The 27791-nt window shown below is 41.0% G+C and overlaps 1 protein-coding gene across 46 annotated transcripts in view; it reads left to right on the top strand.

Moving 5' to 3' along the window:
* DST (dystonin) overlaps positions 1 to 27791 on the top strand; it is a 483923-nt gene that overhangs the window by 185589 nt on the left and 270543 nt on the right. The window contains exon 1 of one of the 46 annotated variants that reach the window (XM_051855558.3): positions 21663 to 21744. The exons of the other annotated variants lie outside the window; for them this stretch is intronic. Coding sequence (XP_051711518.2) covers positions 21675 to 21744 — 70 coding nt within the window. The 5' untranslated portion in view covers positions 21663 to 21674. Of the gene's footprint in view, positions 1 to 21662; positions 21745 to 27791 lie in introns of those variants that run through there. 46 annotated transcript variants of the gene reach the window in all.

Here is a 27791-nt window from a genome sequence, read left to right on the forward strand (position 1 = left end):
TCTGTTGGTTTACTTCTTGAATGACTGTGACAGCTAGGTCTGGGCCAACCCAAAACCAGGAGCCAGGAACTCCATCCTGGTCTCTGGCATGGGAGGTTGTGGTCCAAGTACTTGGGCCTTCATCCAGTGCTTTAGCAGGAAACTGGATCAGAAACAGAGCAGCTGGGACTTGAACCAGTGCTCTGGTATGGGCAGCTGGTGTTGCAAGCAGTAACTTAGCCTGCTGGGTCATAACACTGGTCCCAGGGCCAGTAAGATTTTATGTGCCTGAATATTATTAGACATTTGGATCGGTCATCTAGTTTACAGGAAATACTAGGTATGTACATGTTAAATGGTATCACTCGGATTAATGATCCAATAAATAAATTACAGGAATTTATAAATTCCAATAAATAAATTATCCAATAAATAAATTACAGGCAAAAGGAGGTGAGACCTATAGATTGAAATACTAAGGAGGCTTATCGTTCAGCTGTAATTATTGACCTTATTGGGATTCTGAAACAAAGAGACTGTGGAAGGAAAAGAAAACATGACTGGGGAAATTTTGACACTTTATTTCATGCTATTAAGGAAGACTTTACTATTTAGAGACACATTTCACATCTGTGAAATATTCACAGATGAAATGATATGATGCTTGGGATTGATTTCAGAGTAATTCCAAGTACAAAGAGTGGGTGGGAATAGAGTTGGAACAAGTTTGTGTTTGAGTTGATAGTGAAGCTCGTTGATGCACTTCCCACTATTTTTGTTAGCACTTTTCCTTAATAAAAAGGTAGTTAAGAAAGTTATAATGTTCAGACCTTTTCTAGGAGGCTAAGATATCTTTCAGATGAGGTCCCTTCTAAATTAGGAGATAGACTCATGTTTCTCAAACCACAAACACAACTGTTGATCTTGATGGCTGAATACAGTTGGAAACTGGTGAGCAAGATAAAACCCAGGGCCCTGTTGGGAAAGGCATTACATGGTTGCAATACAACCCTTGGTCTGCTCCAATAGAAGGCACTGGGGTGGCCAACCTGCAGATCAAACAGCACTGTGTGATGCCAGGTCCTGGCTGAGATTTGCAAATCAGAATAGTCAAGAGAAGACAGAACTGTGAGCCCTCTTTTGGGCATATGTTTTGGGCCATCCCACAGCTGATGAAATGGTCTAATTATAGTGCCATTCTATCAAAGAGAACTTAGTTTTTCTGTTTACATAAATATTTATTGCTAAAATCCTAGCACGGTTTTGTACCGTTGTTTGGAAGTGAGATTGGGTATTTTGTGATCTGGAGAGAGATCTGCAGAGAGATCAGGTGCTGTGCAGGCTCATTTAGTGAGTTAGTAGTCCTTGAATCAAAGAGGATCCAGCACATACCGGACATTAACTCTGTGCCAGGTGATGTATTTAATCTGTGTGGCATTTCTCAGCAGTTGGTTCCAGTGGGACACTAAGGCTCAGGAAAGTTAAGTTGCTTTCCTCGGTTTATACAGCTAGTTGATTGCAGAACTGGAATTTTAATGTATTCTGTTTCCAACACCCTTATTTTTCTGAATTCTATGTTGATTTTGCTATTCTTTTTTTTTTTTAATGATTTATTTGTTTATTTGAAAGAGTAGCAGAGAGAGGGAGAGATGGAGACAGATTGATCTTCCATCCACTGGTTCGCTTCCCAAATGACCACAACAGCCAGGGCTGGACCAGGCTGAAGCCAGGAGCCAGGCGCTTCTCTGGGTCTTCCACGTGGGTAGGAGGGGCAAAGCACTTGGGCCATTTTTTTCTGTTTTTCCAAGCCCTTAGCAGGGGGCAGGATCAGAAGTGAGCAGCAGGGACTTGAACCGGTGCCCATTTGGGATACCAGCATCATAAGTGGTGGCTTTACCCACTGCATCACAACACCAGCCCCTATTTTGCTATTATTCTTTAGATATATTTTGAAGCTAGATGGTTTTGAATGTATCTTGAAATGTTCAGGCATTCACAATTTTGTTTTAAATTTGTCTTCTTTCAAAGTCTGTTTTCTTTGTTTTGGGAGGAACATGAAGGCACATGAGGCTTATTTTAACATGGTTATGAGTAGGTGGAAATATTGTTCACTGAATTAAAAATTAAAACAGTAATGACATACCCAGTGTATACTAAGTGACTAGACTGTGAAAGAATTCTATGAAACTCTCCAATTCTTCAAGGATTCACTTTGCTTAGTAAAAAATAAATGTCAGTTACCTTGGTGGGAAAAGTGGTTCACTTTGCCTGGTGTCTTAGTTGGGAGAAGCTGTGACATGAGAGGCTGTCGGGGGCATTTAGTCAGATTCACACAACGCATCTGGAGCTCTTTGTTTTCCAGGCTGCAATTCTTTGGCTGTGTCAGCATCTTTATTGTCTGGGCTCAGAAATCCCTTCATGCACCAGACTAGGACAGGAAATCGACAGCATGCAAATGACTCACAAATGGATTGTATTGTGTTTGGGTTTCTAATATTCAGTCATTAATTTTTGAAGGGAGAAAACGCCAGCAACTGATAACATAAAATAAATAGTCACTACAAGGTCATTCTAGTAGTTATAAAATTAGTTTCTTGAAGTAAACATTTTTGTTACTTGCATTTGATGACTTTTTTGGGGAAGATTTATTTATTAGAAAGGCAAAAAGAAATATCTTCCATATGCTGGTTTATTCCCCAAATGACTGCAATGGCCAGGGCTGGGCCAGGCATAAGCCAGAGCCTGGTGCTCCATCCAGGTCTTCCATGTGGGTGCAGGGGCCCAAGCACTTGGATTGTCTTCTGCTGCCTTCCCAGGCCCAATAGCAGGGAGCGAGGTCAAAGTGGAACAGCTGGGACTTGAGCCCGTGCTCTGATGAGATGTTGGCCTTGTAGGCGGCAGCTTAGTTCATGTGCCACAACACCAGCTCCTGATGACTGACTTTTAAGTATTGAGGTACATTGGCCTTAAAAATTTTTGTTCTAAAGACACCCACAATAGCAGTGGCTTAAATGATGATGATTTTATTTCTACTCGTGTAGCTGAGCTCAGATGGGGAGTCCAGAAGCATGTGCAGCACAACTCCATGAGGTCAGCAGGGCTGGTGTGATGGTTAAGTTGGGGTCTGTGATGGTTTCTAAACACTTGCAATTTCTTGTCTGCTTTTCCCACTACCTTTCCCCGTTGAATCTGGTTGAGCATGTGGCTCACTTCTAGCTAGTAGCATGTGGGATTAGAGAAGCTGCATGAACTCCAAGTTCACGTCAAGAAAGGTGATAAGCTTCTTCCTTATTGAGACTCTTGAATTACTCCAAGGAAGCTTGACTACCCTGAGGTCACCATGCTGTAAGGAGGTCAGGCTATAGATACAGAGGTCCCTTGTGTCATGTTGCTTTCCCTCACGTGATTCTTAGTTGTTTTGCTACCACATCTGCATGCCAGCCCTCTGGAGAGGAAGTACAAAAAAAGTTACTGCCTTCTGCTTTTTAAAGGGTCCTCCCGAGAAGTAGCACATTCATGGCTGTTCATATCTCAGTGATATAAATGTATAATATATATATATATATTATATATACCATGTATATATATACAATATATAGCTCAGTGATATAAATGTATAATATATAATATATATTATATATATACCGTGTATATACATATACCATGTATATATATATATTATATATAATATATATTATATATTGTATATATATACATGATATATATATAATGTGTATATATATATATATATATGTATGTATAAATGTAGCCCGAGCATGGCTACATTTAGCTCAAGGCATGCTGGGAAAGCATATTCTGAAGGAGATTGCACAGTCTCTGTGATTGTCATTATTTCTCCTTTGGGTAAAAATGTTTGGATGTTGTGAGTAGTCTGCCTTCCCTCCCTCTTTCTCTGGGTATCTAGTGGGCTTCTTTGACCTTGCCTTTCTGGGAAAAGCAAGGTGCTCATACATACCAGGGTCTTTATCCTGCCTTTCAGTTCCTCTTGCCTCTTGGGAGATTTATGCACATTTTCTGCCTGGATGATGGCACTCAGTCGGCCACTGATTCAAGTCAGCAGCCAGTGAACTTTGGGCCTGTTCTGTGACTCAGGCCTTTTTTATGTTGACTTGGCTCTCCGTGTTGCTGCATTCCTATCTGAGGACTGTCTGGGATACTCAGTTGTTCCTGGCCATTGTGATCTGCTTTGCATCCCTTGCTATAGAGATGCCTCTTCCTGATAGGATGACCCCTCTGTCAGGTGTCCCACCTGGATTCACAGGTATTGTCTGTCTAGTCTGTATCAGGTGGAATCAAGGGAGGCCTTCTTCCAAGAGTCCCATGTGGGGATTCGGCCAGGAGCCCCTTCATTCATTACTCTTCACTTTTGCCTCACTGAACATGCCTCCATGTCTCAAGGTCAAAGCCTGGACAGGGTAAATTGACCCAGTCTTAACTCCCTCTCCTTCTCCCCGTAATACTGTATACCTCTGAGTACATACTGTACTTCTTTCAACTAGCTATATGGCTTCACTGTCATGGTTGCAAAGGATATCTTTTCTACCCCAAAGGAAGAGATAGGCCAGGTGTCTGATTAAAAGGCAAGGGGTGGCAGGGGTCAGATCAGGGGCAGGCAGCATTGTGGCATAATGGATAAAGCTGCTGCCTGTGACACAGGCTCCCATATAGGCACCGGTTTGAGTCCTGGCTGTTCCACTTCCTATCCAGCTCCCTGATAATATGCCTGGGAAAGCAGCGAAGATGGCCGTTGCAGCCATTTGGGGAGTGAACTAGCAGATGGAAGACACCTCTCTCCTTCCCTCCCTCTCTCCTTCTCTCCCTCTCTGGCCCTTCTTTTCTTTTGTAACTCTGACTTTGAAATAAATAAATGAATAAATTTGAAAAAGGCAATAGGGAGGGGAGACAGGAATAAAGCAATTGAGAGAATTCTCTAGACAGTAGCATGCTGTCAAAGCTGTACAGTCCTGTGAATAATTCTGTTTGGCAAATCAAAAATGATTACTCTTATCTTTTTGTAGCATTTCTCTATGTGGGCTGAAAAACATGCCAAAGACAGAAGAGAATATATGAATAAATTTTAAAATATTATCTCATTACACTTGTTCTAAGATCTGTTAAAATTTTTATATTCTTATACTTCATATCATTGAAATCAGTCTCTTTGCTGGTAGTGATTAGGAATAATAGGCAGTTGGATTATCTGAAGACCTGTGTTCAAGTTCTGGTTGCTGGTTAGGTGATGTCAGATAAGTTGCTGTTATCTTTTTTTTTGTTTGTTTGTTTTTTTGAGATTTAAAAGCAAGATTTATTAGAGTCAGAGATCTCCATCCAGAGTGGCATAGAGGGGTCTTCCAAGAGAGGGAAAAAACCCAAAGTGGCCAGTGGTAGTGGGGTTTTTAAGCACAATTTTGGAAAAGGAAACTTGATAATCAGATGGACATTCAGTTAGAAGGCAGGGACAAAACCCATCAAAAGATCTGATTTGCAATTCTTTATCCTGTCTGGCTTGCTCATGATAAAACAAAAACACCATACAGAAGGATGGGGTAGGTAACTTGCTTTCACAATAAACTGTGAGCTCAGGAGGATGGAATCACCACTCCCTTACTATTCTCATGGTAAAATTGGAGATTCCTAAGGAAATGCATCCCAATTTCCAGTGATTGCCTGTTAACCTATCTGACTCTTCACATTACTCCCCCTCTCAAGAAGAATGGACTCCAACTTCTGTTAGGGGAACTGGGCAATGATCGCTATGGCTGCTTCATGCTGAAAAGAGGTGTCCTTAGGAGGGCAGACAAGACAGGGTTCTAGCAGCAGGTGGCTTCTCCGGGGGGGCGGGGGGGACAGCAATGCCAGCTTGCAGAAACTGCTTCCATCCGAGGTTTTGTGTGGCTGTTATCTATGAGTAGCTCAGTTTCTTCATCTTAGTATGTGAGTATCTCCTCACAAAGTATATGTGACTATAAAGTAGGCTGATGATGTGAAAGCATTCTTGCCAACTCTGAAATGCAGTGGGATTTTATTAATTGACTTCTCCCTTGTGTTCATTCCCATTTCTATCCTGTTGCTACTGTTCCATCTACCTGGAATGTACCACTCTTCCTTTGTGCCCATGGGTCTGTTCTGAGCTGGTCACTCACCTCTCAGTCTTAGTCACCTGCTTCCTTCCCCCACCCCCTTTTTTTAAGATTTTGTTTTATTTATTTGGAAGGCAAAGTTATGAGAGAGAGAGAGGGAAAGAGGGAAGGAAAGAGAGAGAGAGAAACAGAGAGAGAGGTCTTTCATCTGCTGATTCACTACCTAAGTGGCTGCAATGGCTGGACCTGGTCCAGGCTGAAGCCAGCAGTCAGGAGCTTCATCCCAGTTTCCCATGTGGGTACAGGGGCCCAAGCACATGGGAATCTTCTGCTGCTTTCCCAGGCGCACTAGCAGGGAACTGGATTGGAAGTAGAGCAGCGAGGCCTCCAACTGGTACCCCTATGGGATGCTGGTGTCAAAGGTGGTGGCTTTACCTGCCTCACCACAATGCCAGCCTCTTTGAGCTCCCTTTCTAAGTATAGCCAATAGATTTCCCATTTTGTGTTTAATTTTTAAAAAATACTTATTTTCATCTACTTGAAAGGCAGAGTGACATATGCATGTGTGTGTGCGCACACATGGAGAGAGAGAGAAAGAGAGAAGGAGAAGCATCTTTCATCTTCTAATTTATTCCTAAAGGTCCATAACACCAGTGGCTGAGCAAGACCAAAGCCAGGAACCCAGGACACCATCCGGCTCTCCCACATGGATGGCAGCGGCCCAAGCACTTGAGCCATTATTTGCTGCCTCCCAGGATGCACCATTAATTGGAAGCAGAGGTGGAGTCAGGACTCCAACTCAGCCACTCTATTATGAGACGCAGACATCCCAAGCATCAGCGTAACCCACTGTACTGCAGTGCCCACCCTGTGTCTAATATTTTATATTCTGTCCTATTTTATCCATTAGATTTGAAATGCCTTCATGGAAAGAGTACATTTTATATACTTTTAATGTATTTCATATTTTTGGGATATTTCTATAGGCCTGGGGCACACTTAGGGGCTGAAAAAAAATACTGCTTGATTTTACTATAAGCCAGTGAAATAGAAAAGATAATCCAATTATATTTACTTCATAATCCTATTTTGTATCTGATCCCTTCCTGATTCTGAAAAGCACTTAGCCTTTGAATAATTTGTTACTAGCTGAAATTATTTAAGACCTATGAAATAAGGAACATATGTTTTAATTTAAATACTGTCCATATTTAGTTTTGACTGTTGGAGAATATTTTTAGTTCTTAGAAATTTATCTTGGAACTATGAAGTAATTTCTTTTACCCTATTAAAATATTCATTGTTCAAAGTTTTTTTTTTTACGATTGGTTTGTTTGACTTGTTATCTAATATACATCACATTTTGATCTTGACAATCATGTCTGTAATACTTTTGGATTGTATCAGGGTCTATATGTTCAGCTACTATAATTAAGCTGTCTCAGATTTCATGTATATTTTGCTAATTAATATTTATGAGGATGACATATGTGAGAAACCAGTGATAATGGGGGATGATCTAAATTCGGAATCAACTGAGCACATTTACTCTTGAGCCTCTGTGGTAGATAACATGCTACAGTAGGTTCAGTTAAGTCTGGATCTCTCAGTTAAGAGCACAGAATTTGAAAAGGATAAGTCATACAGACCTTATCTGCAGAAATAAAATTTTACAGAAAAAATGTTTGAAGTCAGACAAAAATCTACCTTTACTATGAGCACCATTGTGTTTTGTTTATACTTTTTAATAAAAAAAAAAAGTTTAAGAAGCAGAGAGAAGGAAAAGAGGAAGAGAAGGACAGAGATACCTTCCATCTACTAATTCAATCACCAAATGCTGCAACAGGTGGGGCCTGGGCTGGGTTGAAGCCAGGAGCTAGGAACTGAGTCTGGGTTTCCCATGTGAGTAGCAGAGATGCAGGTGCTTGAGCCACCACCTGCTGGTTTCTCACCACCTGCTGGTGTGTATCAGTCCGAAGCTGGAATCAGGAATGGAGCTGGGACTTCGCCCTAGGCATTCTAAATGGCGTCTTTGCACTGCTACACTAGATGTTCACTAAATGCTCACCTCTGTTTATGCTTTTTAAAAGACTACCATCCATAAAAAGCCACATATTTCTTCTGTTGAATTAAAAGACTTCCTTGAGAAGTTTCACTTGGAGTTGCATGTATCACTATGTAAAACATTGATCTCTATCTTTCCTATTGCTAAGAAGAAACAAAGTATTTTTTTTTCTTTTTGACAGGCAGAGTGGACAGTATTTTTTTTAAAAGTCCTTTTTTCTTTTTTAAAGATTTATTTTATTTATTTGAAAGACAGAGTTACAGAGAGAGAGAGGTAGAAACAGAGAGGTCTTCCATCTGCTAGTTCACTCCCCAAATGGCCGCAACAGATTGGCTGAGCCAGTCTGAAGCCAGGAGCTTCTTTCAGGTCTCCCACATGGGTGTAGGGGCCTGAGGACTTGGGCCATCCTCTGCTACTTTCCCAGGTGCAATAGTAGGGTGCTGGATCAGATATGGAGCAGCTGGGACTCGAACCAGCGCTCATATGGGATGTCAGTGCTGCAGGCCAGGGTTTTAACCGGCTGCACCACAACACCGGCCCCCAAAGTGTTATTTCTTTTGCAATTGAAAATTTCATGCCAGTAGTTCTTAGTGGATCTCCAGAAGGCTTTGTGTAAATGATAAAATTCTATTCTAGGAAGCATGGCTATTCTCTTACTTCTACTAACTGTGTTACTACTATATTGCTTTAACTGGATAACCAGACTTTTTTTTTTTTTTAATCAGGTAGCAAGAACTATTAACATGCATCTAGTTGATGAATGTGCATCCATGATACATACTCTGTTGTTAGTTTCAAACATCGTTTTGTTAGCTTGTCCTCTCTTATATCTTTCTAAAAATCTCTGGAAAAGAAATGCTAACTGAGTTCAAAGGCAGGTGACAGTGAGACATCTCGATTAATCTAAGGGTTCTAAAGCACTTTGGGATTAGACAAAGCCATCAAGGATGCTTTTGATGTTGCCATTACTTAGATTCTAGGAAACATTTGATATGAGTACATTTAAATCCATTGTGTAGTATTAGGAATACATGATTTTATGCTAAATGTTCTCTTAAGTGCATAAAATTTGTTTTTTCCTTTTTAGCGTCTCTTCAAGTCTTTAAAATGAGTGGTGCTATCCCTATTTTACAGATGACAAAAATAAGCCTTAGGGAGCTTTCTTAACTTGCTGCAACCCATAGAGTTTGTAGCAGTGTGGGGATTTGAGGCTTGGTCTTGAAGTTGGTGCTGTCTATCCTGCGGTTAAAAGGAAAATGCTTCTGTGCTGCTATTTGAACCTTGTGTTCACTGTTCCTTTTGCTTAGGGTCCCAACTCCTTAGCTCAGGATTTCTTGTAATACTAAACAAGGCATACTGTATCCATGCTTTATCTTCTTCAGTTCTCTCAAGGACATGTCTTATTCTACGTTATACTTTCCACCACTTTGTCTCCCTCACCCCCAAGGTAAAGACACAGGCAAACAAGGTCAATTCAGTCTTGTTCAAAGAAGCTTCTATTATATTGGAAAGTGCTCAGACGTCCATTAGCAGGTGATTGAAAAGAGACTAGTGTATCTATGCAATGGACATTGCTTGGTAACACAAGGAACAAATCACTAACACAAGCATGCGACAATATTGTTGAGTCCTAAAAATATTGTACTGAGTGAAGGAAGCTGGACTCAAAAGGCTGCATATTTCCATTAAGTAAGGCGCTGGGACAAGCGGAGCTAGTCCTCAGTGAGAGAAATTAGGTTGCCTGTGATAAGGACAGAGACACAAGGGAACTTTGGGGGTTGGAAATGCTCTATGTCTTTTTTTCTTTTCTTTTCTTTTTTTTTTTTGCGGGGTTGGGGGTGCTGGTTACAGGGTACACAAACAATTGTTAAATCTCCTTGAACACTTAAGATTTACTTTCCTTAAGTGAGTTTATGCCAGAATTAAAACAAACAAAAACAGGCTAAGCTCCTTTTGCATGGCCCTGTCCTAGCACTTACCACGCAGTTTTGCAAAGGTTGGCTTACTAGTGTCCTGCTGGACTGGAGCAGAATGAGTGACTTATTTCTTTGTGTATCGCAAATGATGAGTATTTGCGTGAGTTTAGTGGATTCTCAGGAGGTACTTTTTGAATGAGGGGAATTGACCTTCTGGAAAAAAACTGGCCCCTTTAAAAAAAAAAAATGGAAAGAGAGGGTTTGGAAATAGTAGGAACTGTCTAGTGTGTTTGCCATGGTTGACAGGTGTTTGTACATCTAAGCATCATAGGAGTTGCAATTCAAGTCGTTATTAACTTAGTTATAGAGATTTATGTACAGAAAACATAGACTAGATTTCTATCTTTGTAGTGATTTGTTTTCACTTTTTTAGTCACTAGATGTCAGAAATTTAAAGTTCCATAATTTCTGTACTCCACCCTAATCCCCAGTCATTTCTTTTGGAATTGGTGTTAACTGGAGCAGATCCCTGAGCCTTGAAATTACTTTGTTACGGAGATAAATTTTGGTTTACTAGTTCCATTTCAGTAGTCAGGCAAAGGCTGCTGAGTGCTCAGTTGTCTGTAGCTAGTGGCCACATGGTGGTGCCCTATTCTCTGAGGGAACCCAGCAGCGTGACTGTCTCCTGGGAAAAACTCTTGCATTAAAAAATTTTTTTAAAGTTTTTTTAGTTAATAATTTTGCATATTTATGAGCTATATATGGTATTTCAATGCATGTATGTAACGTGTACTGATCAAAACAGATTACTCAACATTTTCCCTTCTCTGATATTGCTTTATGGGAGGCTTGCATCTGGCACCTGACACTGGGTTTCAGTGTTAACTCCATCTGTGTAAGGTGACAGTAGGAGGGTTTGCTGCCTGGGACACCACCCATGTAAGCACTGATTCAGGTCCCAGGTGATCCCTGTCAGATTGCACTCCTTGCTAGTGTGCCTGGGAAAGTAGAAGCCATTGGCCCAACTACTTGGGCCCCTGCTATTCATGTTATGGAGTTCCTGGCTCCTGACTTCGGCCCTGCCTAGTCTCAGCTGTTGTGAACATTTGCAGAATTAACCAGCAGATGGAAGATCAATATCTTTCTCTCTTTCTCTCTGTCCCTCTCTCCCTCCCCCTCTAACTCTGCCTTTCAAATAAATAAATAAATCTTAAAAAAAAAAAAAACAACACATGATAGCCAAGAAACCAGGAGACATTTTTAAAAAAATATTGTACAAATTGAGATGTTCTCAAAAAATATCTGAAGAATACTTGCTGTGTAAATCCCTTTGTTGTGAAAAATAATAATATATAAATTCCTTTAAGAAAAAAAGATAAAATCACCAGCAATCTCATTATCTAGACTTAACCACTGATATTATATTGGCATATTTCCTTGTAATCTTTTTTTCTGAGCATTTTGAAGCATATTTTCCCTATTGATATTGTAATAGGCATTTTCCATGTCACCAAACCTTTTCATAAATATTTATTTAATGAATGAATAATCTTTTTATGTGGCGACACTATAACTGACTTGATCATTTTTTATTGGAAATTTATATTATTTCACATTTTCTAGTAGATGATAATAATAGCTAATACATTTTGAGTGTTGAGTATTATTAATAAAACATGTACTTTATGTTGAAATGAATATTTTCTTTCATAAACGCAGTTTAAATTTTGAATTTTCATTAGACTGGAGTTTCAGGGTTAAAGACCATGGATTCTGGGGCTAACTGTCTGGATTTGAAGCCCAGGTACTCGGGAATAATTATAGCCCTCCACTGCGAAAGACATGAAATACTTAGAACAGGGCCTCGCACATGTTCAGTGCTATATGTATGTCACGTTGTACTTACAGAACACGTGAGCTGGGGCAGGCATTTGGTGTGGCAGTTAAGTTGCCCCTTGGGACATCCACATTCCAGATCAGAGTGCCTACTTTTAGTCTTGGCTCCTCTGCTTCTGATCCAGCTTCCTGCTAATGTGCACCCTGGGCACCAGCAGATGATGGCTCAAGTACTTGAGTCCCCTTACCCATAGAAGAGAACTGGATTGAGTTCTGGGTGCTTGGCTCAGCCCTGGCTGTTGTGGGCATTTGGTGAGTGAACCAGCTGCTATTGAAATCATTCTGTTTTCTTTCTCCCAATCCCCGACTTTGAAATAAAATGAAAATAAATAAATATAAAATTTCAAAACCACATGAACATTATCAACATTTAAAAAGCTTCCCAAAATGTTGTATTGTGGAGTCTCTCATCAGCATTATCTCAGGATGGGAATTTTTACCACACAAAATTAGCTATTAGCGAAACTTCCTCATATGTAGCTGTTCTTACTTGCACATTGACATTTAGTCTTTGTGTCTTGTTCTTTGCTCTAGTTTCCCTGATTTAGGTTAGGTAATTTACTCTTAAATAAAAGTCTAGAAAAAAAAGAAATATTCTTTTCTTATAGATAGTTTTGTTTTTTGTTTTGTTTTGTTTTTTTGTTTGTTTTAGAGTTAGAAGATGATATAGAGCTCACTTTCTTTTTTTTTTAATTTTTTTTATTTTTGACAGGCAGAGTGGACAGTGAGAGAGAGAGAGACAGAGAGAAAGGTTTTCCTTTTGCCATTGGTTCACCCTCCAATGGCCGCCGCGCTGCGGCCGGCGCACCGCGCTGATCTGAAGGCAGGAGCCAGGTGCTTCTCCTGGTCTCCCATGGGGTGCAGGGCCCAAGGACTTGGGCCATCCTCCACTGCACTCCCTGGCCACAGCAGAGAGCTGGCCTGGAAGAGGGGCACCCGGGACAGAATCTGGCGCCCCAACCGGGACTAGAACCCGGTGTGCCAGCGCCGCAAGGCGGAGGATTAGCCTATTGAGCCGCAGTGCCGGCTAAGCTCACTTTCTTATGAAGATAGATAGGAGTGGTCAGGGAATTTGAAAGTCTGAGGCCACTAGACAATTAAGATGCATAGAGTATTTTTTTAAGTGCGTGGTAAGATATCTGAGAAGAGTATCTCACTTCTTCAAAATTTGCCCTTGGTTTCCAAGAAAAACAAGCAGACAAGGTGGAGAGAATCAACCTAGGATGATACCCTCTAGTGGGTGAACTTCGTGGGGAGCTCTTTTCTCCTCTGACTTCAGTCAGAGCTGTTGTATTTCCATCTGTTTGTTATAGGATGTTTTGGGTAAGTTTTCTCTGGGAGAATGAGTCCCAACTGAAATAGGCTAGAAGGAGGGATTAAGTCTCAGGGAGAGGTCTCCTGGCATCACAGATTCTTGACTCATCTGTGTGCTTTTCCTCTTGCTCATCCGTGCTCCTGGGTGTGACTACAGGGAGAGGGGTGCGCTGGTGGTGGTGGTGGTGGCAGAGACCTTCTGGGTTGGGATTGTGTCACCTGGAGTGTGGCTTCTGAGGCCTCCTGGGGCATGCACCGTGACCCCGTCACTCAAGCCGCTATGCACACAAACTGTCCAGTATATTTCAATCAGGTGGGAGGCCATCTCATTATGGAACAAGCTGAGACAGAATTTCTTCCAGTGGTTCAGAGCAGTTGTCTGGGGTGTTCCCCACCCTTTTATGCCTACCGCTGACTCACTCTGTGACTGGCTTTGCTGTATTACAGGAGTGAAGATTGTTATGCATGTGAGTCATATCTGTAATTTACATTGATTTGAGAAATGTGGACTCAGAACTTGAGAAAAATACTCTTAAGCTGTTGGTCAAAGTGAAAAACACAATTGTGTGAAAGGAATCCTAAGAATTATAGGTTACTCTCTTTCATGAAAAGTGAAATTTGTTAGATGAATATTAGAACACACGGTAAGGTGTATTTGGTTTTATTCCTTAGGCCATAGTGACAAATTCATGGTACCAATCTTGAAGACAAACTCTGATTATATTCATGGAAACAATGAGAACATTCCATCGTGCAGTAACCCATGGAGTCTGGTACCTGAGAGAAAAAAGAATTCCCAAGTTCTTAATCGGTCCTTGTATTGATTTATATTCCCATCTTGGGCAGAATAAAAATTTCTCCATCTATCGCTTTTTCTAATTTACAATATGGAGGAATTTTTACAGTTTATTTAGTGAAGGGATTGATTCCTCAATCGCTTAGGACATTGTATTTCATTTTTTCTTTTTCTGGAATTGGTATACATAGTAAGAAATTAAAACATCTGTTTCTCTCATGTCCTTTCCATGATGTTAGAAACTATATGGGTCTGAATCACCCTATTTCCTTTTCCTGCATAGTGGAAAGGTGATGGAAAATCTGGGTCAAGTCTCAACTCTGCTGCTTCCTCCCTTAGAGAAACTTTAGGCTAGATTAAATTCTTTATTTTTCTTATTCTTTTTTTAATCAGTAGGGTGAAGTCAATGATGAATGCAGCGGTAGTATTGTTATGAGCTGATGGGAGTGCATAGCACAGTGACTTTGATATTTGTTGTAGGTACTTGGTACGTATTTGCTGATTGATTAAAGTGGCCAGAAAGCCAATGCTGTTTGTAGTGGGCCTATGTGATCATCTTATTTAACGTACAGCATTGTATTTAATACTTGTCATAATACTGTGTGACAAATTTTCTAGTAAGGTACATAAAGAAGGTGAATGTTTTACAGACAGAACTTATTACATCATTTTTCCAAACTGAAGTTGTTAGCTAGCATTGATAACCAAAGTTTGAACCCACACTGATGTAGATTCCTTGCCTCTTTCAGACTCCTGTAATGCTGTTTATCCCCAGCTTAGCTGCTCCCTGGGCCCACCGGGTGCAGTCACATAGGTGGTGAAACCAAATGAAAGACTCTTGGTATATTTTGAAGTCTTCAAGGCACCTAGTTATTTAATGAACTTATGCAGACATATATTGTCTAAAAAGGGTATTGTTTTGGGCAGGAAATGCCATAAAAATCAGGGGAAACAGGATTTTTTTCAGAAAGTAACAAGTCATAAAATGTTAAAGAAACCTGAGAAACTAGATGCATTCACTATAATTTGTTGCTATTTTTTTTATCTGAGCTACTTAGGCCCTATTTGGATACTTTTTGAGGATATCTTACATTACTTTGAATTTAAAATAAACTGTTTTCTCCACAAGTAGTAGTTCTAAGTGCAAAATTTTTTAAAAACCAAAGACTTTAAGGCCAAATATTATCTAAGGCATTTATACATGTAAGAGGTTTATTTTATATATCAATGATGTAGAAATGATATTTGTTTAATTTTGCTTCACCTATTTAAATAATATCTGCATGGTTTGGGATTTTTTTTTTTTTTTGACAGGCAGAGTGGACAGTGAGAGAGAGAGACAGAGAAAGGTCTTCCTTTGCCATTGGTTCACCCTCCAATGGCCGCCGCGGACAGCGCGCTGCGGCTGGCGCACCGCGCTGATCCGATGGCAGGAGCCAGGTGCTTCTCCTGGTCTCCCATGGGGTGCAGGGCCCAAGTATTTGGGCCATCCTCCACTGCACTCCCTGGCCACAGCAGAGAGCTGGCCTGGAAGAGGGGCAACTAGGACAGAATCTGGCACCCCGACTGGGACTAGAACCTGGTGTGCCAGTGCCGCAAGGCGGAGGATTAGCCTATTGAGCCGCGGCGTCCGCCGAGATATTTTCTTAATCAGATCTCTGAATATTGAAAGAAAGGTTGACACTGAGCACAAGAAAATGTCCAAGTGCTTACAGTCAATGTAGTATAAAGAGTTGCAGAAGCTTTTTGTCCTGAACACAGTTCAAATGGGCAGAAGTTAGATCATATACAGTATTTAAATGTTGTAGCAAGGTAAATACAATTAAAAGTCTCTTTTGGTGCTCAGGTAGGAGAAAGTAGAGTTAAAAGCAGATTGGAGGAGTTTTGTATTCAAGTCTTGGCCAATGCATTCCTTTTCAGAGCAGAACCCAGTGCTTCATTTTTCAGCCACAGTTGGTTCTCTAAGCAGCTTCTGCCCTGACAAAAGGCAGAGATCTGATAATAGATTGCCGGGGGAGGGGTGGTAACAGTGGAGGAGATACACAAAAGCATTTGTGGGGAGAGATTTGTGGCATCTATTGTTCTGAATCTCAGCTTACCTAGCACATTCTAAGCTTTTCTTGTTTCTGGGTTTGTGACAGATACAGACAAAACCAGGCTGCATTTTGTTTTATGGCAGTTAAACCCTGGGATCCTCCAAGCAGGGTGAATTCCTGAATATATTCTCAGCTGCTGGTTCTCTTTTCTGAGGCTTTCTCAGCCTCCCCATTTTGTATCCCAGCCTGGGCAACTGTCCTCTGAAGAAGTGTGTCATCGAATGTGCCTCCACCTCTGTCTCCACCTGTCACTCCTCTCTCGTCTCATCCCTTTTCCTTTCCCTCAACCAGCAGCTGAGGAGCAAGGGAAGCCGCACCTAGAGTGCTTAGCTCAGTCTTCAAACCTGAAAGAAGGTACTCCAACTGGTGACCTAGTCTTTTTCCCTATTTTCTACTGAGTATTTGAAAGTGAGTAAAAGAACTTGAAGCAGTTTTTTTAAACCACAATTGTTATTAATAGTAATATGCAGATGCATCTTCCTTATGAGATAATCAAACACTCAATCTAGAAATAGGTAGAATGATATCTATTATACAACTCTCCTTGCTCTTTCCTGATGAAACTGTTCTTCCTTCTGATGTATGGTACACACACACATACACACATATACAATTATTTTGTATTATTTTTCACTGAACTCCATATCTTGGAAATCTTTTTCATGTCATTTTGTGCATGCATATTTTCCTTTATTTAAATTCTATAGAATGGGTGAACTATAATTTATGTATCTCCTCTTCTGTTGTCTGACGTTCATGTTGTTGGTAATATTTTGCTGCAGTAAACATCCTTGTATGCTAATCACATATATATATGGAAGTGTTTATTTAGTATTTCCTACAAGTGGAATTATTAGTTCAGAAAGTGTAGAATGCGCATTTCAGTTTAGAATGAGTACTGCCAATTGCCCATGGAGAAGTCTGCCACTGCTATTTTATGCATCCATATTACAGTAGTTTTGGTCTACCCATTTCTCTACAATAGCTGTTATCATTGTTATAAATTCACGCCAGTGTGAAGTCGTGTTCTTCAATTGTGTTTTCTGATTTAATGAGTGGTTGAGTATTTCTCTCCATCTTTATTGATCATTTGCATTCCATCTATGAATTATATGCTCACTCTGTAATTTAGGGGGAACTGTTCTTTTTTTGTACTGATTAATAGGAGTCATTCATCTTTTTTGGGTATTCTTGGTATGTATTATATATGTAGCAACTATTTTCTCCCAGGCAAGTTTTTTTTCTTCTTTAAAAAAAAAAAAAACAAACCTGCTTATGGTGTGTGTTGTTATACCAGTGGCTTGTCAAATTTCTTGGGTTTTATATTTCCAGTTTTCTTTCTATTTATTTAACTTGTTTGGAAGAGAGAGAGAGAGATGGGGTGGGGGTAGGGTAGGGGAGGGGAGGGGAGATACAAGCAGAGATCTCATCCACGGGCTCACTCTCGGAATGCCTGCAACAGCTGGGGCAGGGCCAGGCTGAATCCAGTAGCTGGGAACTCAAGCTGGAACTCAGCCACTTTAGCCATCACCTTCTGCCTCCTCTGCCTGCCTCTCAAATACATTAAACAGGTAAATAAAAGTGAAGCCAGCGCCAGGAATTGATCCAAGCAGTCTGGATTCACTTCAGCTTCCTTTTCACAGTAGCAGAGGGGAAGTGATGGTGAGTGGGACGTGGGTTTTACCTTGGGCTCAGCCGTGTGAAGTCGCTTCCTCTAAGTCTGTAGTCCCACAAAGATGAGTCACATGGAGCAATGGAGAAAGGTTAGATTAACTGGAATCTGAACATCAATTGTAGCTCTATACCAAGAGAAATAAGCCATAACAGTGTTTCTGGAGCATTTGGTAGGACTTTTCAACTGAAATGGAGGTAAGAACTTCCTTCTTCCCTAGTTCATCTCTCTGGCAGCTACAACCTATCACAAGTTATGTTGCCTGAGGCTTTGGTGGTTGAAGGGCCTAATCAGGTGGACAAGGGAGGGCTGTGGTACCAGCTGTGTGGTAATGGTGAAGGCTGCTAACCCACAGATGGCTTGCTTTGGGGTGTGCAGACTCTGTGGTCTGTTTCCACTCACTTCTGTGTATACAAACAATGCATGTCTGCCAGTTTCAGGAATGGTTCTTTTCACCGATCTCAACTACTAAAGCCCCCCCCCCCCCCCCCCGCCACAAACCAGAAAGCCTTAGAACAGTTCACTTATTGTATTTTTGCTATGTTGTACTAAGGAGCTCTTTCTAGTGGTAGAAAACTTAGGTTTCGTTCTTCTCTCCATATTTTCCCCATGCAACTCCAGCACTTCAAAGTTCCTGCCTTTTTTTTTTTTTTTTTTTTTTGAGAGAGCCCTTTGCAGAGTGTTCCTTGATCTTTTAAAACTCTGCTTGATCCTTATTGATAAACACAGAAATCTCTCCCCACCCCTAAATGCCAATGTAACCCCTTAGGAAAGCAGGGTGGTGGCTTCCCTCCCTCCATTCTTTAGAATCCCTAACCTACACAAGGTAAATTCCAACTTTTTTGTGTTCCCTACCACTGAGAACTCAGCTTACTTTTCCTTTTTATTAACCCATTTTTGAAAAGTTAAAATTTTGTTTTCCAAGTGAAATTTTAATATCAAGTATGCATTCGCAAACCACGTCTCTTGTGCTTAGTAGTTTTGTGATCCTGGGCAAGTTGTTTGACTTCTAAGTGACTTAGTTTCTTTATCTGTAAGTGGAAATAATTTCGGAGGGTCACTATGAGTATAATGTGCTATAAACATGTGTCATAAGAAGAAGAACACCTGGTAAATGTGAAATGCTTTATAATTGTTTAGTATTTTTTTTATTTTTATTTTTTTTTAAATTTTTTTGACAGGCAGAGTGGACAGTGAGAGAGAGAGAGAGACAGAGAGAAAGGTCTTCCTTTTGCCGTTGATTCACCCTCCAATGGCCGCCGCGGCTGGCGCGCTGCGGCCGGCGCACCGCGCTGATCCGATGGCAGGAGCCAGGAGCAAGGTGCTTTTCCTGGTCTCCCATGGGGTGCAGGGCCCAAGCACCTGGGCCATCCTCCACTGCACTCCCTGGCCACAGCAGAGGGCTGGCCTGGAAGAGGGGCAACCGGGACAGAATCCGGTGCCCCAACCGGGACTAGAACCCGGTGTGCCGGCGCCGCTAGGCGGAGGATTAGCCTAGTGAGCCGCGGCGCCGGCCAATTGTTTAGTATTTTTATTATACTCCTGTTTCCAGCCAAATAGGCAGGTTCAGGCACTTTTGTAGTGGAGGCAGGGGTTCTAAAACAAATAAAAGGAATTGCTAAAGGAGAGAAAGGAAGTGAAGGGATGTTTACTAAGCAGATACTTAGAATAGTTAGAAACTGTATAAGGATATTTTGAAGCATCTTCACAATAATTAATCTAGCATCATTGTGCTAGATTTCTCTTGGCTTGATTGACTCTCTTGCTAAAAATAACTAATAATTTTGTGATGTTTTGGAGTTATTGTTTGTACAGTTCCTATTCAGGAAGGCCTTTGATGTTTCAGAGAAATATGGACATGCTGACGATGGCTGGTCTATTGCTCGTTTAGAATAAGAATTTTCAATTCTTGACATTTCTTCATTTATTTGTGCATAGAAGTGAAAGTCTCACAAATTGGAGGCTCCTTGGGTTTTCTACAGTGTTAGATTAAGGATTCTACTGGTTGATGACATAGAAAAGGAACGGGTTTTGGAATCAGACTTGAGATCCCACTTAGGAGGCAGGCACTCAGCCTATCGATTACGATGCCAGTCAAGGTTCCTGTTTCCTACCCACACTGGAGAGCCTGGTTTTGTTTGCTGAGCTCTGGCTACTGACTTCAGCATCCTGCTAATGCAGACCATGGGAGGTAGTGATGATGGCTCGAATAATTGGGTTCTTGCTGTCCACGTGAGAGACCTGGACTGAGTTCCTGGCTTCTGGCTTTCAGCTCTACCCAGCCTCAGCCACTGTAAGCATTTGGAGAAATAAGCCAATGAGTGGGAGTTCTCTTGTGTTTCTCTCTCTCTCTCTCTTTCACACACACACACATACACACACACACACACACACACAAATAACCAAATTAAAAAACTACAAATTGCCAATGAACATAGATTTCAGCCTCATTAAAAATTAAAGAATGCAAATGAAAACAGCATTTATTTACAAAGAAGTCCCGCTCGGGCTGTGGAATTTTAGGCTACTTTCTTCATCTCTTCAAGCCTTTTCACAGCTTTAAAATGACAGTACCACCCAACTCAGGGAACTGATGTGTGATCCAAATGATAATGTTACCGATCATGGAGGGAAGGGCGGTAGTCTCATGGGCTCTTTTCCTCAGCTTAGTATAGAGATAAAAAACTACAGAACAATTTGCAAAGAGGCAGAAACTTTTATTGGATTGAGAAGCGACAGAGAAAGCGTCTGGTCTGAGAGGAGACCAGGTGGAGTGCCCGTGCCGGACACTGGCTGTGAGTGGCATTACTGTCTATTCAGTGGGTTATCCTATTGGGGATGCTCATTGGACAGGGGGTTTCACATACGTATGTTGATTGGTTTGGGGCTCATGGAGATAGCCGGGGTCTCCTGGGGACTGTCTTCTTAGGGGCTCAGCCCTCTCCTCTGCTAGCTCTGGGTGCAAGATTGCAACTAACTTGAAGGCATGATTTAAAACCACAAGGTCACAGAGATAACCAGGGTCTCCTGGAGCCGGTGGACTCTCCCCAGGTGTGCGGCCCTCCCTTGCCAGCTTTTAGTGAAAGCTTGCACCCACCTGAAGGTGTGAGTTAAAGCTGCAAGGTCACCCATGCAGCACAAGGAGCTAATAGTGGGGGAGATGCCAGTTGGCCTGGAGACAGGCTTTCCAGCCACGGCTGGCAGCCTGCTTGTGGAGGACATTCTACCTATGTCTGAGGGGCCCACAGACCCCCAGCCCCACTGGCCGTTCTCAGAAAATTCATCCATGCCGTACAAATAAAGAAAAACTTGATATGGTATTCTCCCCGAAGGAACGGTCTAGCCTGCACAGGTGAGCTTTCCCAACACATTCACAGCACATGTATCAGGGATGAGTTAAACAAGCTGGGCTGGATGTTGTTTTTTATTGCAGGGGAATTTTGCCTGGGGCGGTAGAGGAGAGAGACTGATGAGTTAGTTCAGCCATGAGATTTAACATTCTATTGGTTTGCCTCATTGCAAAAAAAAAAAAAAAAAAAAAAAAAAAGGAAGCAAAGCTCCCTTTTTAAAGAGACTTCTTACTAACAACTTTAATACTAAAAGGAGGAAGCAGACAGTTTACTTTCTTTTTAGTAATAGTTGAATGCAGACTGTACAAAATAGCAGAGGACCTGGCTTTGCCAATGTTTGTTTAAAAGGGGGTGTTGACTGATTTTCAGCTTCCAAGTAGGAGTGTCTAGTCAGTGTTTTCCTTTCTACATAGAAAGTTAACAGGACTCTGACACATCTGGGTTTGTACTGAGAGACTCTGGGGAGCTGTTGCACAGATTTCCAGAAGAATGATGGGGCAGCTCCTGAAAAAGGATCACGCCTGGAACGCAAAGCTGGTGGGACTGATGTGCTGTATGGGTTAGTAGTGTCACCTGTGGTAGCACTTGCCTGTTTCAGAGTCCGGGAGGAGGAAGGTTGCACTACCTGCTTTGGTTTGCACGATAGGAGTTTAGCTTCTGCCACGCACCTTTCTGAGATGAACAGAATCATGACCACTTCCGAAGCTGCCTGGAGAGAACTTTCCCCTGTAGTGTTTTGCTTAGCATATGTGTTTTTATGGTCTTAGTATTTGCTGTGTGTGTGATACTTAGTGCATTTAGCTTTGATTGGATCTTTCTGAAAACCAGTCAGTTGTAGGTTGTGATATTCAGAGCTCTTTTTTCGCATTTATTTTCCTCCAAATCCTATTACTGTTTGCCTTCACGTTTGCTCATATTTTTTATCACATTGTACTTTATAAGCTGAACGTAAATGTATATTTTCATTTAAAGCTTATTCTGTAAATGAATTAATATTCAAATAGAGGAATACCTTAAAACTATTCAGAATAATAACTGGGTAGTTTGTAAAACCAATAGATTGGTTAAAATCACAGAATGAGTTCCTGTTTTTGTTGTCATGGCAACATTGCCCTAAATATAAACCTTAATGTTAGACGTCTGTAACTGAATGAAAGATCATTATGAGACTTGTAATTGGAAAATTGAATAGTGTAATCTGGAATACTCCCTTTTGAAATAATGTGCATGGAAAGTGGTAAAATTACAGTCTTTTCTGATTTAAATATGCCGTTGTTGTAAGTTGCTCTCTTGCAGATGATTGAGGCCATTAAAAGTTCACATTCACTTTTCTCATTAATGTAGCATTGTAGGAACATTCTAGGGTTCAAGAATTTCTCTTGACACTTGAATGAGACTCATATGGGTTTAACATGTTTTAAAAGAAAAAGGTTTAGGTTGTTGCTATGAGAAAATGGTATCAGAATTTATGTGTGTTTGTATGTTGTATTTGTTGATTCTCTTTCCCAGATATTACTGCGGTATTGCCTGCCAAATGGTTAGCATCATGTCACATTTTCAGTTGTGCTGTTGAGCCTTTAACAACCAGCACACAGAACCTCCGTGACAAAAAGAGAATTTTTATGCGCAGTTACTTCAAAAAGTTTGTGGAAAATGGAATTGAAAAATAAGTATTGTGGTGCAGAAAGTTGTTGAACTCCATGTTTATGAGGAGTATGCCTATTGTGAAAAATATGCATGCATTTGAACATTTTTTTGTACCAAAACAAACTTCTAATTCATTTGCCACAGACTTTTGGAAGTCCTTTCATAGTTATAGTATTTAAGTGAATCTCTTCATTTTAATTGGCAATAAAATATTTGATCACATTAGCTTTCTTGATAAAAGAGTTGGATCAGAAATTAGTAAATCTATCTTTAATTCACTTGTTCTACTTCATATACCTTAAAATATAGGACCAATTTTTATTAACAGAAAATAATAAATGTATCTTGTTAACCCTCATGTAATCAAGAGGAGGAGAGTTTATATAATAAACATAATAAATTTCCTAAAAGTAGATTTGTAAGAGATCATATTGTTATGTGATGATTAAATAAATGACTGAAAATTTGGAGGATGGTTATAGAAATACTTTATATTTTATAACTGTGTGGAATGTGTATTTTTGAATTATAAAGATTTTTACTAACATTTTAATTTTTTATTGACAGTTTAACTTTAGGATCCTAGATTGTTAATTGGATAGGAATAATAGGAATATATTTTTTTCTTTTTTTTTTTTACCTAGGGAGTAATTTTTGTTTTGTTTTGTTTTCTTTTTGCTAGAGGCGTAGAAAAGCATTGCTTAAAATGTGATATACGTGCTAGGCTTGAGCACAGAGCTTCTCCTGTTTGTAATCCCTTGTCCAAAGTTCACACCACATAGCAGGGCCCGGTTCTTCAGCTTCCTGCTTATGACTGAGGTGTGTTCAGCACTTCTGTTTGAAGGATGAGAACAGCTTCAAGTAGTGGAAACAACCCTGCAGGGGAATCGCAATACTTGGATTCTAATCATGGCTATTTCAATGATAAATTATTACATCCTGGTTTCTTGGAGGAGAAATTTGCACCTGGCTGACTTTTCTCTTCCTACCCTACTTGTCTCCTTCCAGCCCCAGTGACCTACCCTGGGCATGGTTGGAACTCCTTCCTTTTGTGCTTACCACACTGCCTACCCATCAGGTGTATATCCTAGGGGTTGAGCTCCAAAGGCCAAAGCCAGTGCAGTTTATCTTCGACTTCGTGGTGCCAGTACCACCATGGCACTGGGCTCAACAAAGCACTTGATAGAGGTTAGAATGAATAAGTAAATGAGAGAAGTATAGCATTTGTGTTTTATCAGTAAGGAAGACTAATAGATTGTATTTCCTCGTTCTTGCCTCATGTACTAATTAGTAATTTAGTTTCATTCTGAACTTTTTAGGAATTGCAAGGCTGAAAGACATTGTTGGTTTAAGAGATATAGTCATATGTACTTCCATGTATACATGTGAAAGCAGTTCTTCATTGTTTGCCTGAGTTGAATTGTCCTTTCTGAAACATAATCAATTCATATGGATATATATATATATCCACCTGTTGAGTGCGTAAAAGCAGTGTAGCATCTAGTGTGTGGTAGACAAAGATGAATGAGTTCTGTAAATGGTACTCTGAGGTGCCAACAGAAGAATTAATAAGTGTTTTGTGAATGATAATATTGGATAACAATTAATAGCATTGTTATTGGCATAGTAAATATAAGCAAAATTCCTAGGGAATTTTACCTTTGGAATAATGCAAATATAACAATTTTAGTATAAATTCTGAGCATTTAAATTCAGAATTTGCAAGCTTCTACCTCCCTGTCTGCTTTGTGCAACCCCTTCTCCAGTTTTTAAATACCCGGCATTAAGTCAGGAAAGAGACTAGAAGTTTGGAGCTCTGAAAAGGTGTTTGCTATAGGTAGAATCAAATGATAGGCTGTGATAAGGTACCCTTTTGTTCTTCCCAGACAATGATAGGACATGGAAGAGGTTTTAAGGAAGTGCTTTCCTGAAGAGATGCTTATGAAATACAAACTAGGTTACATGGCCCTTTATGTAGGTACTAAAGTATAAGGAGCTCTAAGTAGTGTGCCATTATTAAGTTGTTCTACAAATAATTGTATTTGAATAAGCCCTTAAATTGCTTTACTAAAAATTAAAACAAATTATTTATTTGAAAGGCAGAGTTACAGAGCGAGGAGGAAAGATAGATCTTCCATCTGCTGGTTCACTCCCCAAATAGCCACAATGACCCAGGGCTAGGCCAGGCCTAAGCCAGGAGCTAGGAACTTCTGGGTCTCCTGCATGAGTGCAGAGGCTGCCTTCCCGGGCACATTAGCATCTTCTGCTCCATTCCCAGGCACATTAGCAGGGAACTGGATTGGAAGTGGAACAGCTGGTACTTGAACTGGCACCCATATGGGATGCTTGTGCTGCAGGCTGTGGCTTAATCTGGCCCTTAAAATTTCTTGAACCATTTCCTTGTCATTGATTATTTATTTTTTCAAGCTTTTATTTTGCTGTTTAAAACACTCTGATTTGTATTCTCAAAGATGCCTTTTGTATGTCCATGATTATAACTTTCAAATAAATTCTAGAAGTAGACTTGTTGGGGAAGAGTCTATATATTTTAAGGCTTTTGATATGTATTGGCAAATCATTCCAGGGCACTTTCTTTGTAGGGCTGCACTGCCTATAGGAATTTCTGTGATCATGGATTGTTCTTTATCTGTGATTTCTATTAGCTACATCTTACCATGGAGCACTTGAATTTTGACTAGTGCAAGCAAGGAACTGCTTATTAATTTTACTTTTTGTTCTAATTAATTTAAACTTAAATAGTCATATGTTCTAGTAGCTACAGTATTGAACAGTGCAAGTCTAGAAGATTTAAATCAAAGTATATTTCCACTAGCATTATATGAATGTGTGATATCTGTCCTTTTCAAAAATTTTTTCCTAAAACTTGGCAATTTGATAGGCTCAAAAGTTTTCCCTATGGTTTTTTAGAATACTATTGTTGGCCGGCGCTGCAGCTCACTAGGCTAATCCTCCGCCTTGTGGTGCCGGCACACCGGGTTCTAGTCCCAGTCGGGGCACTGGATTCTGTCCCGGTTGCCCCTCTTGCAGGCCAGCTCTCTGCTGTGGCCAGGGAGTGCAGTGGAAGATGGCCCAGGTCCTTGGGCCCTGCACCTGCATGGGAGACCAGGAGAAGCACCTGGCTCCTGGCTTCGGATCAGCGCGGTGCACCGGCCGCGGCGGCCATTGGAGGGTGAACCAACGGAAAAGGAAGACCTCTCTCTCTGTCTGTCTCTCTCACTGTCCACTCTGCCTGTCAAAAAAAAAAAAAAAAAAAAAAAAGAATACTATTGTTAGTGAAGTTGAGTACCTATGGGAATTAACCTTTTTTTAATGGAATAACTGATTTTGCCCACTTTATATGTTAAGATGATCATCTTTTTCTTTCAAATGTCTAGGAGTTTTTTTGATATTATTGTCAGTAATGTCTGATGTTGCAGCTATTTTTCCTGTTTGGTTTGGTTTTATATTTAATTGATATTGAAATGATTATGGAAGGTGCAGGTCTTTGAATAAATAGGATAAAGCATGTTCAGAGATACTTTAGTTCCATTACGATAGTTCCAGGGGTTCAGGGATGAAGAATGGAAAGAACAAGAGATGAAAACAAGAGACCAAGATTGTCTTAGTCCCAGGGAAAGGATGGAGAGCATCTGACTTGTGGAAGAGGGAGGGCAGGCCACCCTGGATAGAGAAAAATCTGTCCCCTCCATCTCACAGAAAGGTGGAGTGGAGGAAACAGTAGAGAGGGAATTGCTGCCTAGAAGAAGGCGGTGAAATATCAGTTGTTAGCTCTAGACGTTGTAAGATTATGATTATCCTTTGAAACAATAACTTCATGAACCAGAATATTCCAATTGCCTTTTGAAGCCTTCTCCCTTGGTGCCATAGTAATTACCACAGGATCACTCTCTAGTGAGGATCTGGTTGGGATGCCTGTTGGTTTGCCCCCCCCCCCCCTTTTTTTTTTTGACAGGCAGAGTGGACAGTGAGAGAGAGAGACAGAGAGAAAGGTCTTCCTTTTGCCAATGGTTCACCCTCCAATGGCCGCCGCAGCTGGCGCGCTGTGGCTGGCCGTGCTGATCCAAAGCCAGGAGCCAGGTGCTTCTCCTGGTCTCCCATGTGGGTGCAGGGCCCAAGGAGCTGGGCCATCCTCCACTGCACTCCGGGGCCACAGCAGAGAGCTGGCCTGGAAGAGGGGCAACCGGGACAGAATCCTGTGCCCTGGCCGGGACTAGAACCTGGTGTGCCGGCGCCACAGGCGGAGGATTAGCCTAATGAGCTGTGGCACCAGCCCTGTTGGTTTGCTTTTAAAGATTGATTTATTTATTTGAAAGGCAGAGTTAGAGGGAGGGAGAGAAATAGAGAGAGATCTTCCTTCTGTTGGTTCACTCCCCAAAAGGCCACAATTGCCAGGGCTGGGCCAGACTGAAGCCAGGTGCCAGGAGCTTCTTCCAGGTTTCTACATAGGTGGGAGGGGCTCAAGCACTTGGGCTGTCTTCTGCTGCCTTCTCAGGTACCGTAGCAGAGAGTTGAATTGGAAGTGGAGCAGCTGGGACTTGAATTGGCGCCCATATGAGTTGGCACCCATATGTTGCAGGCTGCAGCTTTGCCTGCTATGCCACAATGCCAGTCCTTGGGCTGTGCCTTATTATCAGACAATAGGAGGAATTTAGGAGAGAAGTGGCATGGTGAATAATTAATCCACAATCCCCTCCAAGCCAGAGACACTGAATTTAGGTCTTGCTTTTTGTCAGGACTTGAAACTGTTTGCTAGAGAAGAGTTTTAACCTTTGTAAATCTTGGTCTCTTTTACTGTGAAGCAGGAATGCCACCATATACCCTTTCTCTTCTGGTTCTTAAGAACAGGTGGGATGAAGTGGATGTTCCTGGGCAGTTCAGTGCAGGAGCTTCCTAGTGCTAGTTAAGGGTGGGTTAGACAACCTCAGGTGGTGGTGGTGG

This window comes from Oryctolagus cuniculus, chromosome 5, assembly GCF_051225735.1.
Source record: "Oryctolagus cuniculus isolate XC-2025 breed Fujian yellow rabbit chromosome 5, ASM5122573v1, whole genome shotgun sequence".
Taxonomy (NCBI): Eukaryota; Metazoa; Chordata; class Mammalia; order Lagomorpha; family Leporidae; genus Oryctolagus; species Oryctolagus cuniculus.